Below are 16,565 nucleotides of genomic sequence, written 5' to 3'. Positions count from 1 at the left end.
CGTCTCCCGTCGTCCTACTCGCAGCGCTCCTTCTTTCTGGAAGCTTCCAGATGTTTGCCTGGACAGAAACAGCAGCTGGCTGTGGTTCACCCTCATCTTCATCGTCCTCAGAGCACATCAACTGTGATGCTCATCATCTTCATCCTCATCTGATCTTCATCACAACCTGCACAAATACACAAAATTAAAAAAACATACATATATATATATATATATATATATATATATATATATATATATATATATATATACAAATACACACACACATATATATATATATATATATATATATATATATATATATAAATACAAATACACGTACAGTATTTACACATACATATACTGTAGACAAATAGATATATACACAGATATATAAATACATACAGATATATATGTATACATACATACATATACTGTACATATATAGTACACATATATAATATATATGTATGTATACTGCTGCTGTACATTCTTTAGTTAATATTAAACATTGTAGAGTCTTCATTAGCTTAACGTAACGTAAAGTTACTTTTTACGACAGTTTCTATCTTTTACGACCTTTAACTTTACTCGGTCGACACGATCGTAAACTTCTCTAAATAACGCGTCAGTCTAACCAAACGTATCCGATCCAACATCGTAACGTTCCGTCGGGTTCACCGGCATCACTTACCGGGACATTTAAATGACTTCCTGACACTGAGACACACTTTAACAGCCGCTGTTTGTCGTCGGTACTAAACCACGGAGGATGAGCTTTGGACCGCTCAGGTCTCGCGAGAGTTGCGTCCTCTCGGCTGCGCATGCTCATGAAGAACCACAAGATGTCGCCAGAGAGAGAGAGAGAGAGAGAGAGAGAGAGAGAGAGAGAGAGAGAGAGAGAGAGAGAGAGAGAGAGAGAGCGAGAGAGAGAGAGAGAGAGAGAGAGAGAGAGCGAGCGAGAGAGAGAGCGAGAGCGAGAGCGAGAGCGAGAGAGAGAGAGAGAGAGAGAGACTACTCACACAACCCGTCAGATAAACCGACTTAATTCAGACCTGAGGTGGAAGGATTCATTACATTACATTACATTACAGTCATTTAGCAGACGCTTTTATCCAAAGCGACTTACAATAAGTGCATCAACATTGGTAATCAAAAGAACTACTAGTCACCAGAAGTCATAAGTACTTTCCTTTAAACAAGCATCTAAGAGCCTGAAGCAGAGCATAACTCAGAGCCAAAGTACAGAAACAAGAGAAACAGTTAGTGCTATAAGTAATACGAATACAATAAGTGCAACAAGCTAGTATGAATACAATAAGTGCAACAGGACAGAAAACAGCCGTGACCGGGTCCATCGGCCGCCAGGACCTCTGAGCGACGGGGCGACCGATCGCCCCGAGGCAGCAGAGCGAAGTGGTCGGGCGGGGGTGTAAGGCTTGACCGTGGTCTGGAGATAGGAAGGAGCTGTTCCTTTCACTGCCCTGTAGGCTAGCACCAGAGTCTTAAACTGGATGAGCTCTTACAGGGAGCCAGTGTAGAGAACGGAGAAAGGAAGTTGTGTGGGAGAACTTGGGGCGATTGAACACCAGGCGAGCTGTGTTTTACTTACTGTTAGTAAAAGTAGCAGTACCACAGCTACACAAATCTAGTAATATTATACTTTATTTTGAAAATGTTACTTTGGGTGTTTTAAGTGTATTTTGATGCTGATACTTTTTGATTTTTAACGCAGGATTTTTACACTGTAGAAATTATAGTTTTACTTCAGTAAAATATCTGTATACTTCCTCAACAACACAATATGGCATAATATAAGACAACATAATTTAATACAATATATTACAATATAATATGAAACACTATGAGTTTTTATTTCCGTTACTTTAAGTACATTTTGCTGATAATCTGTTGACTTGCAATTAAATAATGATAAAAAGTTTAAACAAGTTAATATAATATAACATAATATAAAATATTATAATATAATACAATACAATTCAAACAAGTTAACCTAACATGACGTAACGCAATGTAACACAACCTAACCTAACCAAACGCAACGTAACGTTATGTTACGCTGCTTTATGTTAGGTTAGGTAACATAACGTTACCTAACCTAACATAACACAACACAACGTAACATAATGTAACATAATATAACATATGACAATATAATACAATACAATACAATATAAAACACAATGAGTTTTTAATTCCGTTACTTTAAGTAAATTTGTCTGATAATCTGTTGATGCAGCACTTCTACATCATGGTATTATTACCACCACTAAAGAGAATAGAGAGTGACACACACACACACACACACACACACACACACACACACACACACACATTCAAGCTGCCCTTCTCCCTACTTCTCTTATCAGCCCCTCAGTCATAAAACCAGGTTTACTCTCTCAGTCACAGAACAAACTGCTCTCTGTCCTGTGGTTTGCTGGACCTCAGTCAGCAGCAGCTGTTCCACTGAGACTTTGCAGCTTCAGCAGGTGAGTAATAACAACCTCTTTTACTCCAGTTGTCTCCTTTTGTAGGAGCTGCTGAGATTAATCCAGAGTCTGACCAGGTTCAGGTAGAGAGCACTTCTGACTGGGAAGCAGAGGGTGGAAAGTACATTTACTTAATTTAAGGTACTTTTCTGCTACTTTATACTTTTACTCTACTACATTTCAGAGCCAGATATTGTTTTGTATAGTTTTTACGCCGCTGTGTTTATTCACTATTTTACTTGAGGATTCAGGTTAATAATACAAACTTTGATGTAATATCATAGAATAAGATGAAACTTGATTATGTTTATCAGCTTCTACTTTCAAAGTGATGTACACATTAATGCATCAATTATAATCCAACAATGTAATATATATCATTCTGAAATTAGTCTGCATAATCTGTTTTACTTTTAATACTTTAAATAATTTTTGACACCAAGACTTTTGTACTTTTACTTTTATTTACAACACATTATTTTTACTTGTAACAGAGTATTTCTACACGGTGGTATTTCTACTTGTACTTCAAGTTAAAGATCTGAGTACTTCTTCCAATACTGCTGAATAGTGTAGTTTGTAGGACAGAAAGAGGAAGTAAAAATGAACGTTAGCTGCTTCTGTCGAGTTCATCAGGAGATTCGGATTTGAACTTTAACAGCGAGGATGTGAAAGGTCAGACAATACACTGAACCTGGAAATGAATTATTCAGACTCGTAAAACACCAGAATTCGCTAAGCTAATGGAACTCTTATTGAACCTTTTAGTCTTGGTTGTCATTACTAGCTAGTTAGCTAATTACCATTAGTCCCGTGAGCTAGTTGTAATGGAAACATGACATTGTACCATAAAGTATTTTGCTGTTAGCGAGACGCACACAACTAAGCAAATTAACAAATTGGAAAAGCTTACGATAAGAAATGTTCATCTCGGTAAAGAGCTTCTTCCGTGTTTCAGGGGGAGAGAGGTTAATAATGTCCCAAGATACGATGGAGCTTGGGCTGAATGGAGCCTCAAGACACCGGGTACCTTCCTTCATCTCTTCACGTTAACGTCACACACGTTTTGTAAATACGGCAGTTTTGAGGTGAATTTAACTGAGTTGGTTTTTTTTCAGTCTGCAGGTGTCGGCCAACAGCGGCGAGGCGCCACCGTCAGCTTTCATAACATCGACTACAAGGTGAGACAGGGAGGAAGCTGCCTGTGTCGGAAGAAAGGCACGACCAAAAACATCCTCATCGACCTCAAGTGAGTACACTGAATCTGCTTTTTGAAATAAGCCACGTTAATGTGTGTTCAGATATCGCTTGCTCACACCACCCTTTCCCAAAACGGCGGGAAAGTGAGCCGCCGAGTTCAAAACCGTGGTAACACCGGGGTATCTTTTTAGGACCTTCACCATGCTTAGAAGCCATCCATACCATAATAACACAACTTAAGGAGCAAGGAAATTCAGATGGCGCTTAGGTGTTGCCACGGTTTTGCACTCGGCGGCTCACGTTATAACGGTTTCATAAGCTTTACGGAGAACTACGGTGGTAAAGTAAAAATGTGGAAGTCTGCTTCTATAGCCAGTGTTTGGTTTGCCCCTTCTAGGCTCCTGTAGAAACATGAGGACCAGCTTCTTATGTACATGAAGGGCTCATTCTAAGCCAACGAAAACACAACGATTCAGAGTTTCAGGGGATTATACACTAATGAAAACATAATAATGATTATTATATTACATTTCTTCTTATACACCCCCCCTAAATCATACACACTGGACCCTTAAAACAAAGCAACTAAAGCAAGTTTCACCCCTCTGAGGCTTTAACGCGTGAGCTAAACTGAGGCTGTTATTGCGGTTATTGTTCGTTTGTTTGTCTACGTGCCGACTGGACGACACCTGGAACGCTAACGTGACTCGATCAAAGCCGACACGGATCAAACACAAACACATGTTTGGAGGGAAGGAAGTTTTCTTTGTCGAGAAACTCACTTTTCCTCTGTGACAAAACACACATGTACAGAAGCTTGTGAGAAAACAATGACGCTCAGGTTAAACCAACAAACAGAAACAGTGGCAGGATGCTGAGCTGCCTCCAGACCTTTTAAACTCACTCAACGGGTGTTGGTGTTAAATTCACAGGAACATGTCGGCTGGCTAGTTATAGTGACCTGAAGAAATCTGTCCGTTGTGGTCCAGGCTGACATATCTCAAACATTCAATACGTTGCCATGAAGATAAGCACAAACATTCATGGTCATCAGAGGATGAATTCTACAGACTTTGGTCCCTGACAAATCTAAAAACGGTAAAGCAGATTCCTCAAGGAAAAGAGAACCATCTCTCCATTCCTGACTACAAACCCTCAAAGTCTCTTGATTATGTTATGAAATGTTCAGAGTCTTTGTTTATGATCTCGTGAAACGTTATGAAAACGTTACGAATGCGTTATGAAAAAGGCAGCTGGTCAAAGTGCAGTGTGTGCGTTTTATAGAGGTTGGTGTCCCAGGTATTTTATTGTTCAGTGTGTAATCATTGACCAGTCTGACTCAAAGTTGAAGTTGAGTTTAGAGCTTTTTATTTTTTTTCAAGAAAAACTTTTAACTGCTGTTCGTCGATCAGCTCAACCACACATTATTTTCAAGATCTCTTTTGTCATAAAAAGTACATTTTTCTAAAAAATGTAGCGAGTGTCTCAAACCTGATAGTTTGACAGGAGCATCTGTTCATCTTTTATCACGAGGAGGCAGGAAGTTAAACATTTGGTTTGCTTACATAGGTTTAATTAGACGTAGAGGTGGTAAACTCGGCTTTGCCTAATCTTCACTTTCTTGATGTCGACCTGTTGGACATTTAATGTCCCCACACATCAAAAATGAGTTGTCTTTCCTGCTGGTTGAAGACGGTGAAGCTCAAACTGATGAAGACTGTTCATGGGTTTGGCTGCGAAAAACCCCAAGTTTCACAAAAACTGTACTGTTATTATTTACCCAGTCTAAAAAATAAAAAACTCATAAACTCAGTTTCTTAGAAAAACAAAAAGGAGAAAACAGAAAAAGGAAAGACAGAACCGCATCGTTTAAGAGGCAAAACAAAACTGCAGTGTCACGTTTTGAAAATAAATCATGAAATTTGCTGATTTATTCAGGAGGAAGTCCTTATCTTGAGTCAGCAAAAATACCAAAAGATCAATCAAACTATTGCAAAACAGCAACTGAAGTGTCACGATTTACTGAGTTTGCAAAAACCACAAAATACTTCTTTCAATTCCTCAAATATACTACAACAAGCGTCATCACAAAGTTCCCCAACAGTTGCTTTGAAGAAACACAGGAGAGAGAAACTGCCTCGTAATTTCTAAAGAAAACTGTTAGAAACATTAGAATTGAGATGAATGAGCGCTATGGTGTGTTCGACCATTAGCTTAGCTTAGCACAAAGACTGAAAACGGGGGGAAACTGCTAGCCTGGTTCTGCACCAGCTCCTCTAAAACTCTGTATGTCTTGTGTGCAAATCAAAATGTGAAAAGAAGGACAGAACCATCATTAAGGAAGTAAAACCAAACTGCACTGTGTTGAAATAATGACATGATAGATTTTGGTGGAAGTCCAGATCCTGAGTCAGCAAAAAGACCAAAAGTTGAATCAAACTGTTTCAAAACAACAACTGAAATGCTTCAGTTCCTCATAAAATACGACAGAGATGAAACTGCCTCATCACTTCAAACAAAACGTCTGTCAACATTAGAATCGAGATGGATAAGCAGATATGAGTGTGTCGACGGTTAGCTTAGCTTAGCACAAAGACTGGAAACGGGGAAACTGCTCGCCGGGTTCCGTACCAGCACCTCTAAAACGTATTATATCTTGTCCGATTAATCTGTACAGAAAACAACTTATAAGAAGGACAAGTTGTGATTTTTAATTTTTAATTTTCCATTTGGTTTTATGCTAAGCTAACTAGCTGCTGACTGTAGCTTCATACGTTAAAGCAATTAAGAGTATTTTCCAACTATTTTCAACCCAAAATATTTTCCTGCCTTGGCTGGACAATAAAGTTTATTCTATTCTTTTAAAATGGCAGAAGTGACAAGAAGCTTTACTTGAAGTAAGTCAATAAAATCGTTTATTTTGTCAAGAAATAGTAAGTAAAGTAGTTTTATTCTACTTCTAGCTGTTAAGATTCAAAATATTCAGTAGGAGAGAGTCGGGTATATTTGGAAAGTCAGTCCCTTTTTTTTCTGTATGATCCATAGTGTTGTTATTTTAGTGTGTATTTTCCTTTTAAATGGCAAAAAGGTTGAAAATATATGTGGTGTATAAAAAACTGATATGAAAAATTGTTTAAATTGGTTTTCTTTTAGTTTTCTGTGTTCTGGGTTTATATGCATCTGAAGTGTCAATAATAATAAAAACCTCTTTCACATGAAAGTTTCTGAAATCACTCCACTGTTGATATTCATTTATTATTTTGTATTTCTGTGTCTCAGTGGGCTCATGAAGCCGGGTCTGAACGCCATCATGGGAGCAACAGGAAGCGGGAAGTCATCGTAGGTGTTTTGATTTAAAGTTTTAAAGTTTTGTCCGCTTGGTGTTTCGCCATTTGCATTTAGTCAGCGCTTTGTTCGCCATTTTCGTAGCTTCCTCTTGGATGCATGCTCGGACTCTATCATTTTTTATTTTTTCATATTCTACCTTTTAATTGGATCTGTTTGTCCTTCAGGTTCCTGGATGTTCTGGCAGCCAGGAAGGACCCTGCAGGTCTGTCAGGAGAGGTTTTGATCGACGGAGCTCACCAGCCTCCAAACTTCAAGTGTCTGTCTGGATACGTGGTGCAGGTGGGTGAGACGGACAGGAAGTCAGACAGGAAGTCACATTTTAAGAAATACCGCGGTCATGAAAGGATTTCCTTGATGTTTCTCCGTCTCCAGGACGACGTGGTGATGGGAACTCTGACGGTCAGAGAGAACTTCACTTTCTCCGCGGCGCTGCGGCTGCCGACGACCGTCTCTCAGAAGGAGAAGGAAGAAAAGGTCAACAAGCTGATCCAGGAGCTGGGACTGGGCCGAGTGGCCGACTCCAAGGTGAGGAAGAGGAGGAGGAAGAGGAAGAGAGAGAGAGAGAGAGAGAGAGAGAGAGAGAGAGAGAAAGAGAGCTGCAAATAAGAAATCAAATAAATGATAATTGTTAAAGAGAGAGGAAAAGCAACAAGAAAAAGTAAAAAGATTAGAGCAAAACAAATAAGTGTGTGTGTGTGTGTGTGTGTGTGTGTGTGTGTGTGTGTGTGTGTGTGTGTGTAGGTGGGCACTCAGCTGATTCGAGGGATCTCCGGCGGTGAGAGGAAGAGGACGAACATCGGCATGGAGCTGATCATCGACCCGCCCGTCCTCTTCCTGGACGAACCGACCACCGGCCTCGACGCCAGCACCGCCAACTCTGTGCTGCTGCTGCTGAAGAGGTATACACACACACACACACACACACACACACACACACACACACACACACACACACACACACACACACCTACACACACACATACACACACACCGTCTGACAGTTCAGCTCTGTTTTAAAACCCTTTGCTTCGGGTTTTAAATACCTCTGATGGAGGGAGGAACTAATGTTTTCTGGTCATTGTTTCTTCAGGATGGCCAACAGCGGTCGCACCATCATCCTCTCCATCCACCAGCCCCGGTACTCCATCTACCGCCTGTTCGACAGCCTCACCCTGCTGGTCAACGGCAAACAGGTCGACCACGTCTGCTTCGTGAAATATGTTTATGTCACATTTACACATCTGTTGGTTTAATGTCCACCTCTCTCTCTCTCTCTCTCTCTCTCTCTCTCTCTCTCTCTCTCTCTCTCTCTCTCTCTCTCTCTCTCTCTCTCTCTTTCGTATTAAGCTTCCTCCCTTTTTTTCCTGAAACACATCTGCCATTGTCATATTCTATGTTGTGTTCTGTGTTTATCATCATAGAAATGAACATTGGTTCTTGTTTTCACTGTGATCAGGTTTACCACGGCCCGGCTCAGAGCGCCCTGGAGTATTTCTCAGAAATTGGTAGGAACACGACGTTAATCCAATACAACACAAGTTGATGCTGAGCTGATGTACTCTGTGTCATTCGGTTTGGAACTTCATTTCCCAGGATACACCTGTGAGCCCCACAACAACCCCGCTGACTTCTTCCTGGACATCATCAATGGAGACTCAACCGCCGTCGCCCTCAATAGCATTGACGGAGAAGGTGAGTGTTGGGGTCTGACTTTGGACAGAGACAATATAAATAAAGTATTTTTTAAATGTACTTTTCTTTGTTTGGATCATTCTGAGTGGCTTTTTTTCCTTCCAGCTCCAGATTCAGACTCTGTGACGAAGTCCAGACGAGGTATCGAGGACAAACTGGTAGAGAACTACAGAAGCTGCAGCTACTTCAAACAGACCAAAGCAGAGTTGGGTTCGTACAAAACTAGCTAATATTAATTATTATTTATGTTGCCGGGTAGCTGGTCAATTCCACCAAATCAGAACAATATCGCCTCCTGTGTCTCTCAGAGAGGATAAGTCAGGGCAAGCAGCAGACGACCACCACCGCTCCCTCCAGAACCATCACCTACAACACCGGCTTCCTGACCCAGTTCAGATGGGTTCTCAAGAGAACGTTCCGCAACCTGATGCTCAACCCTCAGACCTCCGTCGCTCAGGTAGGAACATCAAGACATCCTAAAATGTCTGAATCAAACTTACTTGTTATGATAGGCAAGGTGCAGTATGTAGAAAATGTGGCAATTTTTGCGTAGTATATATATATATTAATGTTTTAAAGACTGGAGTTTGGTTTATTGCTCGCCTCCATCTTTGTTCGTTATTGAATCCAGAAAATTGTAATTCAGCCCAAAAAGTTTATAAATTGAGACATCAACATGAAAACATTTCACAAATAAACGCTCCAATAAACGTTTGTAATGTTTAAAAAAAAATAAGTTTGGGCTTACTGATGTACAATTTTAATTAAGTTGGAGCAGCATCTAGTGGGCACAACAGGAACTGCATCTCGTATAAAGCAAAAGTTTGTAATTTTGAGAAATATGCTTATTTGTTTTATGGCAAAAAGTCAATACGACTGTCATGTCCATCAATTAAATGTAAAAGCTCATATAGACACAAATCACAACATTTATATTTGTGGTTAAACAAATGCTTCTTTTAGGTAAATAAGCAGCTTAACTCCTTTTGAGAGTGAGATGAGGAGATTGATATCAATCTAATGTCTTTGTGCTGGAATCAGGACGTGGCTAGCTTAGCTTAGCACAAAACGGGGGGAAAAACAGCTGACAAATGATGTATCCCAAGATGTTGAAATGTTCCTTTAAGATCTTTTTGATTGTTTGCGGACTATAAATGTGTTTTTATTCTGTTTTAGTTAGCAGTGACGTTGTTCCTGGCTCTCGTCGTAGGAGCCATTTTCTTCAACGTCCAGGAGGATCAGAGTGGAATACAGAACAGGTATTATATTCTATTCTGGTTTTATTTGTTACATAATGTGTAATTAGGTATTTGGTGCAACTTTTTTTAATCAACGAGTGACTTAGTTTTCCTGTTTAAAGTTGTAGTGAAAACAGTTGAGATAGTCGTGTGACACAGTAGTAGTACTAGTATTGTTGTAGCAGTAAACTTGTAGTAGTACTAGAATCAAAACAGCTTTATTGTCAAGGTTTTCACATACAAGAAATGTGTCCTATATTAGGTTTATAACAAAAAAGTACTGCAAAAATCAGTTATTAGAAATTAATTTTCTTTTAATTAATCAATTTGAAGGGACCATACATATACACATTGTTACATTTAAATGTAAAATGCAACCGATGCAGCGTATTGAGACAAACAATGAAACATGTATAGACAAACAACGACTATTTGAAATAATGACTGAGACTGAATGTGACTGAAAAAGAACAATTAAGAAAAACAAGTGGGAAAGAAAGCGTGTTTGTATTAAAAGACATTTTAAAATGAAAAGAGTTTTGAGGATGTAATGTGCAATTGTTTAGTAGTACTAATAGCAATAGTGGAAGTAAACTAAATACTATAAGCAGTAACAGTACCATTGGTCGTACTCGGTATATTACAATATGTGATATTAAAAATATTCTCAAATTGTCCCGTATATTGTACTGGGTTAAACTGTTAAGTATCAGTTTGTGTGTTGATGAGCTTGTTGTTGTGTTTTCAGGTTCGGCGCGCTCTTCTTCATCACTGTGAATCAGTGTTTCAGCTCGCTGTCGTCTGCTGAACTCTTCATCGCAGAGAGGAAGCTCTTTATGTGGGTTTAACACACAAAATGTACACATACTTATGAGGACATCATGTTGATTTCCATTAAAGCCTAGAAACCGCAATGAAACAAATTTAACATTACGCTGACGGACTTTATTTTTGAGAGTGAGATGAGAAGATAGATATCCATCATGTCTTTGTGCTGGGGTCAGGATGGGGTTAGCGTAGCTTAGCATACAGACTGGAAACAGAGGGAAACAGCTAGCTTAGCTCTGTTCAAAGTTCTCAACAGCTGATTTGTTTACACAATTTATCCCGATATGTTAAACTTGTAAAAAGGACAATTTATGGTTTTGGGGGTAGTTGTGTGCTAGTTTCCTTATGTTTTCAGTGTTTATGCTAAGCTAATGTTCCGACTCTTTACTCAACACAGACATGAGACTATCATCATCTTATCTCACTGATAACCATAATCCAATCTATAATCCAAATGATAACACTTCTCGATGAGGTTCATTGATTAAACTTTGTGTATTTTTCTCTCGTCAGTCACGAGTACATCAGCGGTTACTACCGGGTGTCGGTGTACTTCCTGTCTAAGATCCTGTCTGACATCATCACGCTGAGGACCTTCCCCGCCATCATCTTCAGCTGCGTGGCCTACTTCATGATTGGTAGGAAGACACACACACACACACTGTGCTGCGTTGTGAGGTTTTGCCTTTTTACGACAGAATATTCATTTTAAACAATTTGAATATTTGAGGAATCGTTGAGGTCATTTATGAAGAAGAAACTTTTCTGGTTCCAGATTCTCAAATGTGAGAATTAAACAGATATATTTTAAAAATATAATTGTAGTTTAAAAAAAATTCACTTTTTTTGCAAATTTCACTTCTCAGTTTTTACATTTTTCTGACATTTTATATATTAAATAATTGAAAAAATTTAAATAATCTACACATTGATTTATAGTTGAAACAATCGTTGGTTGCAGCTTTAATTATTAATTTACTACATTTAAAACCTTCATCTTTATTTGGAGTTTAGATTTCAAGTTCAGTCTATGTTAATTAATTCTTAAGGTATTTTTATTATTTGTAATTTAATTGAGAATTTTTTGTATAATTTTTACGGTTGAGATAAAATAAGATAAATCCCAACTTTCTTTGTTTACAAATTATAATTTTGGTCATGCTTTAAATTTACCAGTATGGTTAATTTATGTTTCAAAACGTCAAACTATTGCTTTCAGAAATATTTACAGATTTCTTTCGCAATCTTATAAAATTTAATTTCATGTTTTTTCTCTGATTACCTCATTCCTCTGATGTTTCCTCCTACAGGTCTGAAGCCGACAGCCGGAGCCTTTTTCACCTTCATGTTCACCGTGACTCTGGTCGCCTACACCGCCACCGCCATGGCTCTGGCCATCTCAGCCGACCAGACGGTGGTCGCCATCGCCAACATCTTCATGACCATCGCCTGCGTCTTCATGATGGTGACACACACACACACACACACACACACACACACACACACACACACACACACACACACACACACACACACACACACACACAGCTGTTTTCACTTCATGAAAGTAATGCATAATTGTAATGCATAACAACACCCAGACTTCATAACTGTTAACTTTAATGTCTGACCTGTGAACTTTGTCTTTCTCTGCAGATCTTTGCAGGTCTGCTCGTGAATCTTCCCTCCATCGTCAGCTGGCTTTCTTGGTTGAAGTACTTGAGTATACCACGATACGGCCTCGGTGTATGTACATATATTATATATATATACACACACACACACACACACACACACTATAATGTACTTTAAATTCCTGTAGCTGATTATACTTCTGTTTCCCTTCTTCTGTGGTGTTCATACCGCCTAAAACACATTTTAACATCAGTTCAAATGAAAGATTTCCTTCATTTATTGTAGTAAAACATAACAGCAGACTATATCCAAAGGATGACTGCCGGCATATCACTGGTTTAGAAACTCTTATTTTTGAATTTAATGTAGCTTTTTGGTTTGTTTCTGTTCTTTGTGGAGAAATAAAAATTGTGCCATCTCTTCTTAGAAAACCACTTCATGAGAAACTGAGCAGATTTCTGTTGATCAAATATTTTAGAAGCCTGACGGTAGTATTTCATGTTCTCAGGCTCTGCAGGTTAATGAGTTTACTGGACTGAACTTCTGTCGCGGTTTTAACAACAGCGTCATTCCACCTGGACTCGCGTAAGTTTACATATTTACACCTCCTCTTTCTATTTAATAGGTGAGTCAGCCAGTTAGTTATTAATAGTAAAGGTGAGCATGTTAATAGGACGTCTTGCTTACCTGGTGAAAATGAGTGACTCATGTTAGTTATACGCCTGGTTAACTTTAGAATTGATTAGCTAGTGGATAGTTGGATAGTAACGGGTTCACTCACTGTTTCCAGCTGTACGGGGGAGGAGTTTCTGACAGAGCAGGGCGTCGACTTCTCCACCTGGGGCTTCTGGCAGAACCACCTGGCTCTGGGAGTCATGACCTTCTGCCTCCTCACCATCGCCTACCTCAAACTGCGCTTCATCAAGAAGTTCACCTAGACCTTCACCACCACCACTGTAATATAATTTAAGAAATGTTTGTGCTTCTTGCGACTGTTTTGGAGACATTATTTATAATTTTTGTTAATCCTCCAGATCTCAAATACGGATGATTTGTTTGTAGAAATGAAACATTTGTATCTTAAAGATACTTTGTGTAGAAGTTATTAATTAAAAGCCCTTGAGTGTTTTGACTAATAACTTTTTTTTTCTTCGCACTTTAAAGTTCAGAGCCAAAGAAGTCATTTTTTTTCCACACAAATACAATTTTATATTTATAAATTTGTAGAAAAATAAAACACTGAATTTACATCTTCAATCTCTGTTGTTTTCATTTTTAGATTTCAGCCAGTTTATACATTTTATTTCTCCTCCTCACATCTCTGACTTCGACATTTGAATCATACAAATCAATCAATGCAGCTTTAAACACAATAATACAGGAGGAGCTCATAGTCTTCATAGTTATCACGTAACCATCCCCTGATCATTACCATGAGGTGTGGTTGAAAGCTCTGGTCAGATAGTAAGTGGACCTTGAGTTAATATTCTAACATGATGGGTTTTAGTGGCCGCAGTGGTGAGGGAAGTATTCAGATCTTAGTAAGCAAAAGTAGGAACACAACCAAGTAGAGATATTTGCAGTATTGCAATGTTAAAATTTGTACTTATGGAAAAGTATTGGCATCAAAATACTAATTGTGTAGAATATATTATGTCACTGGATTACAATTATTGATGCATTAATGTAAAGATGTAGCTAATTTTAACATTATATTGCGTGTATATACATCATAATACTTTAATTGAATAGTTGATTGTATATTTTGTATTAATCTGAATCTGCAAAGTAGCTAAAGTTATCAAATGCATGAAGTGCAGTAAAAAGTACATTATTTGCCTCTGGAGTAGAAAAATAATGTAGAAAATGGAAGCCTTGAAAGTAGAAATACCTCAAAATTATACTTAAGTACTTGCATTCCACCACTGCATATGCCTTTCATATTTCAAATACATATAGAAAGACGTATTTGGTATTTTATGAACTTTGAGCCATTAACTAGAATGTAAAAAAAGACCGTTTGATTAGAAAATGTGTAGAACAGAGATGTTTGAGCTAAATGCTAACATCAGCATGCTAATGTACAATGTTTACCATGCTAACATTTGCTAACTAGCACTAAACCCAAAAGTACAACCAAAGCTGATGGGAAAATAATTAGTTCTGCAGGTTTATAGTCATGTACCAAAGAATTTGCCAAATCAAAAACAATAAAAATGTTGACCTGAAGATGGCACTAGAGGGGATGGTTGTCTATATCGTTGAGAGATGTCAGTGAAAACTACAAATGTTAACCTCATGGTGGCGCTAGAGGAAAAGTCACAGGGGCACCAAAGTCTTTAGGATTCATCCTCTGGGGAACATGAACATTTCTACCAAATTTCATGCCAATCCATTCATCCAATATAACCCAAAAAGCCTGAAAAACTATGTGCCTTTTGTTAGATTTGACAAGATAATGGGAGAGGATCATGACCACACACACACACACACACACACACACACACACACACACACACGGTGGACTACAGTAGGTGTGTGTATGTAAGCAGACACTCTCTTCCATAGCAACCGTGGATATAAACAGTCCCAGCATGTGTGATAATCTCCAGTTCCAGTTGAGTAACCTCAGTCCTGGCTGGAGGGAAACAGGTAGAGACTCATGCACACCTGGTGCTGAGGGAGTGAATGACTAACTGTTTCCATGAACCCTTTAATGTGCCTTTGAGCAAGGCATCGACCCAACAGCTGAGACTATAAAGACAATTCAACCAAACCATGGGACTTTTTCCTCATAAAGCTAATGATGACAAAGACCAAGAAAGACTTTTTTAAATCTAATAAAAGAGTAAAAAGCAGATTAATCTCTGGGTTTATGGCTGTCAGACATTCATGCATTAGTTTCATCTTTTGGGCTGGAGATACAAATGTCACTTATATCCAGTCGTGTTAAGTATTAATGTGGTAATATGAACATAGTTCATGACAAGCAAAAGTCCTGCATTCAAAATCCTACTTCAGTATTATTATCAGCAAAATTTACTTCAAAATACCAAAAGAAAAAGTACTTATTATATTATTATTATTATTATTATTATTATTATTATTATTATGCAGAAACAATAAAGAATAAGGATTTGCTACACTAGAAATTATGAAAAATAATTTTAGAAAATACTTTAAAGAAGTTAATTGGCATTAAAACAATATTTTTAATAGACACATTTAGTCAATGAAGGACTCATTCAAGGACTGAAATGACTTAATAAGCTGATTTTGTGCACTAAAAAAAAAAGCATTATATTTTAAAAACTGACTCTAAAGTATCACAATGTTGGCAGTAAGATAACTGAAGTCCAGACTGGATCCCAGACGACATCACGGTGATGGCTTCTATTTGCGTCACACTGGAAATGATCTTTCCATCATCGATCAAAAGAAGCTCAGAGCGTTAATGCTTCACTAATCTCTGCTGGAATAAAGTTACACAAGCTGTTCTGAGGTTTAGTAAGTCGGTAAAACTGATGAAGGAAACCTGGCGGGGAAACTCCAGGTGGAAGAAGTGACGTCTCTTTGTCTCTTCGTCTCTTTGTCTCTTTGTCTCTTTGTCTCTTCGTCTCTTTGTCTCTTTGTCTCTTCGTCTCTTTCTATAATAACTGTCAGTCTCACTGAAGTCCATTCAACTCCAAACAGCAAAGAAAACAACTGACTGACTTTTTAATCATTCATCAACACTTGTGTTGCTGTTTATCATGATGGATCGCTTTGTAAAGACATCTGGTAAAAGGATGTGGTAGCTAAACAAATCTGAAACAACCGAATAAGAAGTTGGTCAACTAACCAGTTGCTAAACCCCTCCTCTGAGCAGCAACTGTCCAATCATAGCGTAACGTTTTGTAATGAAACGTAATCAACTGAACTAAATGTGCAACAGTTCGTATATCTCAAGAGAAGTTACTCCAGAAGTCCAGCAACAAGTGTTACAACTCGTTACTCATAACGGAATTATAATGTGGGATATCTACGAATTACGGCGCATTGTTTATCGTAGCAATAGCTATGAAGGCTGAGACCAGACCGATTACCACGAAATGTTAAAAAAACCCTCCGACAATTACCGTCTGAAGGCCTTTAC

At 38.4% G+C, this 16,565-nt stretch overlaps 2 protein-coding genes across 5 annotated transcripts in view; one reads left to right on the top strand and one right to left on the bottom strand.

The window, feature by feature from the left end:
* Positions 1–758, bottom strand: part of LOC137874476 (type II inositol 3,4-bisphosphate 4-phosphatase-like) — a 17,371-nt gene extending 16,613 nt beyond the window's left edge. For all 3 annotated transcript variants that reach the window (XM_068713163.1, XM_068713164.1, XM_068713162.1), the window contains exons 1-2: positions 674–758; positions 1–166 (exon numbers count right to left, since the gene is read on the bottom strand). The exon at positions 1–166 is cut by the window's left edge and continues 1 nt beyond it. In XM_068713163.1, the coding sequence (XP_068569264.1) occupies positions 1–102 (102 nt within the window). In that variant the 5' untranslated portion in view covers positions 103–166; positions 674–758. The remainder of the gene's footprint in view (positions 167–673) is intronic.
* Positions 759–2,382: 1,624 nt separating this feature from the next.
* Positions 2,383–13,687, top strand: LOC137874474 (broad substrate specificity ATP-binding cassette transporter ABCG2-like). 2 transcript variants are annotated; one of them, XM_068713160.1, is made up of 19 exons: positions 2,383–2,489; positions 3,448–3,515; positions 3,608–3,738; positions 6,969–7,028; positions 7,202–7,316; positions 7,410–7,562; positions 7,779–7,936; positions 8,128–8,230; positions 8,494–8,542; positions 8,631–8,729; positions 8,835–8,939; positions 9,038–9,186; positions 9,906–9,988; positions 10,716–10,805; positions 11,309–11,433; positions 12,106–12,260; positions 12,452–12,541; positions 12,939–13,015; positions 13,221–13,687. In XM_068713160.1, exons 2-19 carry the CDS (start codon positions 3,465–3,467, stop codon positions 13,366–13,368), a joined length of 1,941 nt encoding a protein of 646 aa, XP_068569261.1. In that variant the 5' UTR covers positions 2,383–2,489; positions 3,448–3,464; the 3' UTR covers positions 13,369–13,687. The 2 variants fall into 2 exon arrangements, with proteins under 2 accessions (XP_068569261.1, XP_068569262.1); XM_068713161.1 differs by lacking the exon at positions 2,383–2,489 and adding an exon at positions 2,541–2,630.
* The last annotated feature ends 2,878 nt before the right edge of the window (positions 13,688–16,565 follow it).

The sequence above is a fragment of the Cebidichthys violaceus genome, unplaced genomic scaffold (assembly GCF_023349555.1).
Source record: "Cebidichthys violaceus isolate CVI_PGR_0920_01 unplaced genomic scaffold, fCebVio1.0.p SCAF_19, whole genome shotgun sequence".
NCBI lineage: Eukaryota > Metazoa > Chordata > Actinopteri > Perciformes > Stichaeidae > Cebidichthys > Cebidichthys violaceus.
This window is presented reverse-complemented; position numbering and strand designations above follow the sequence as displayed.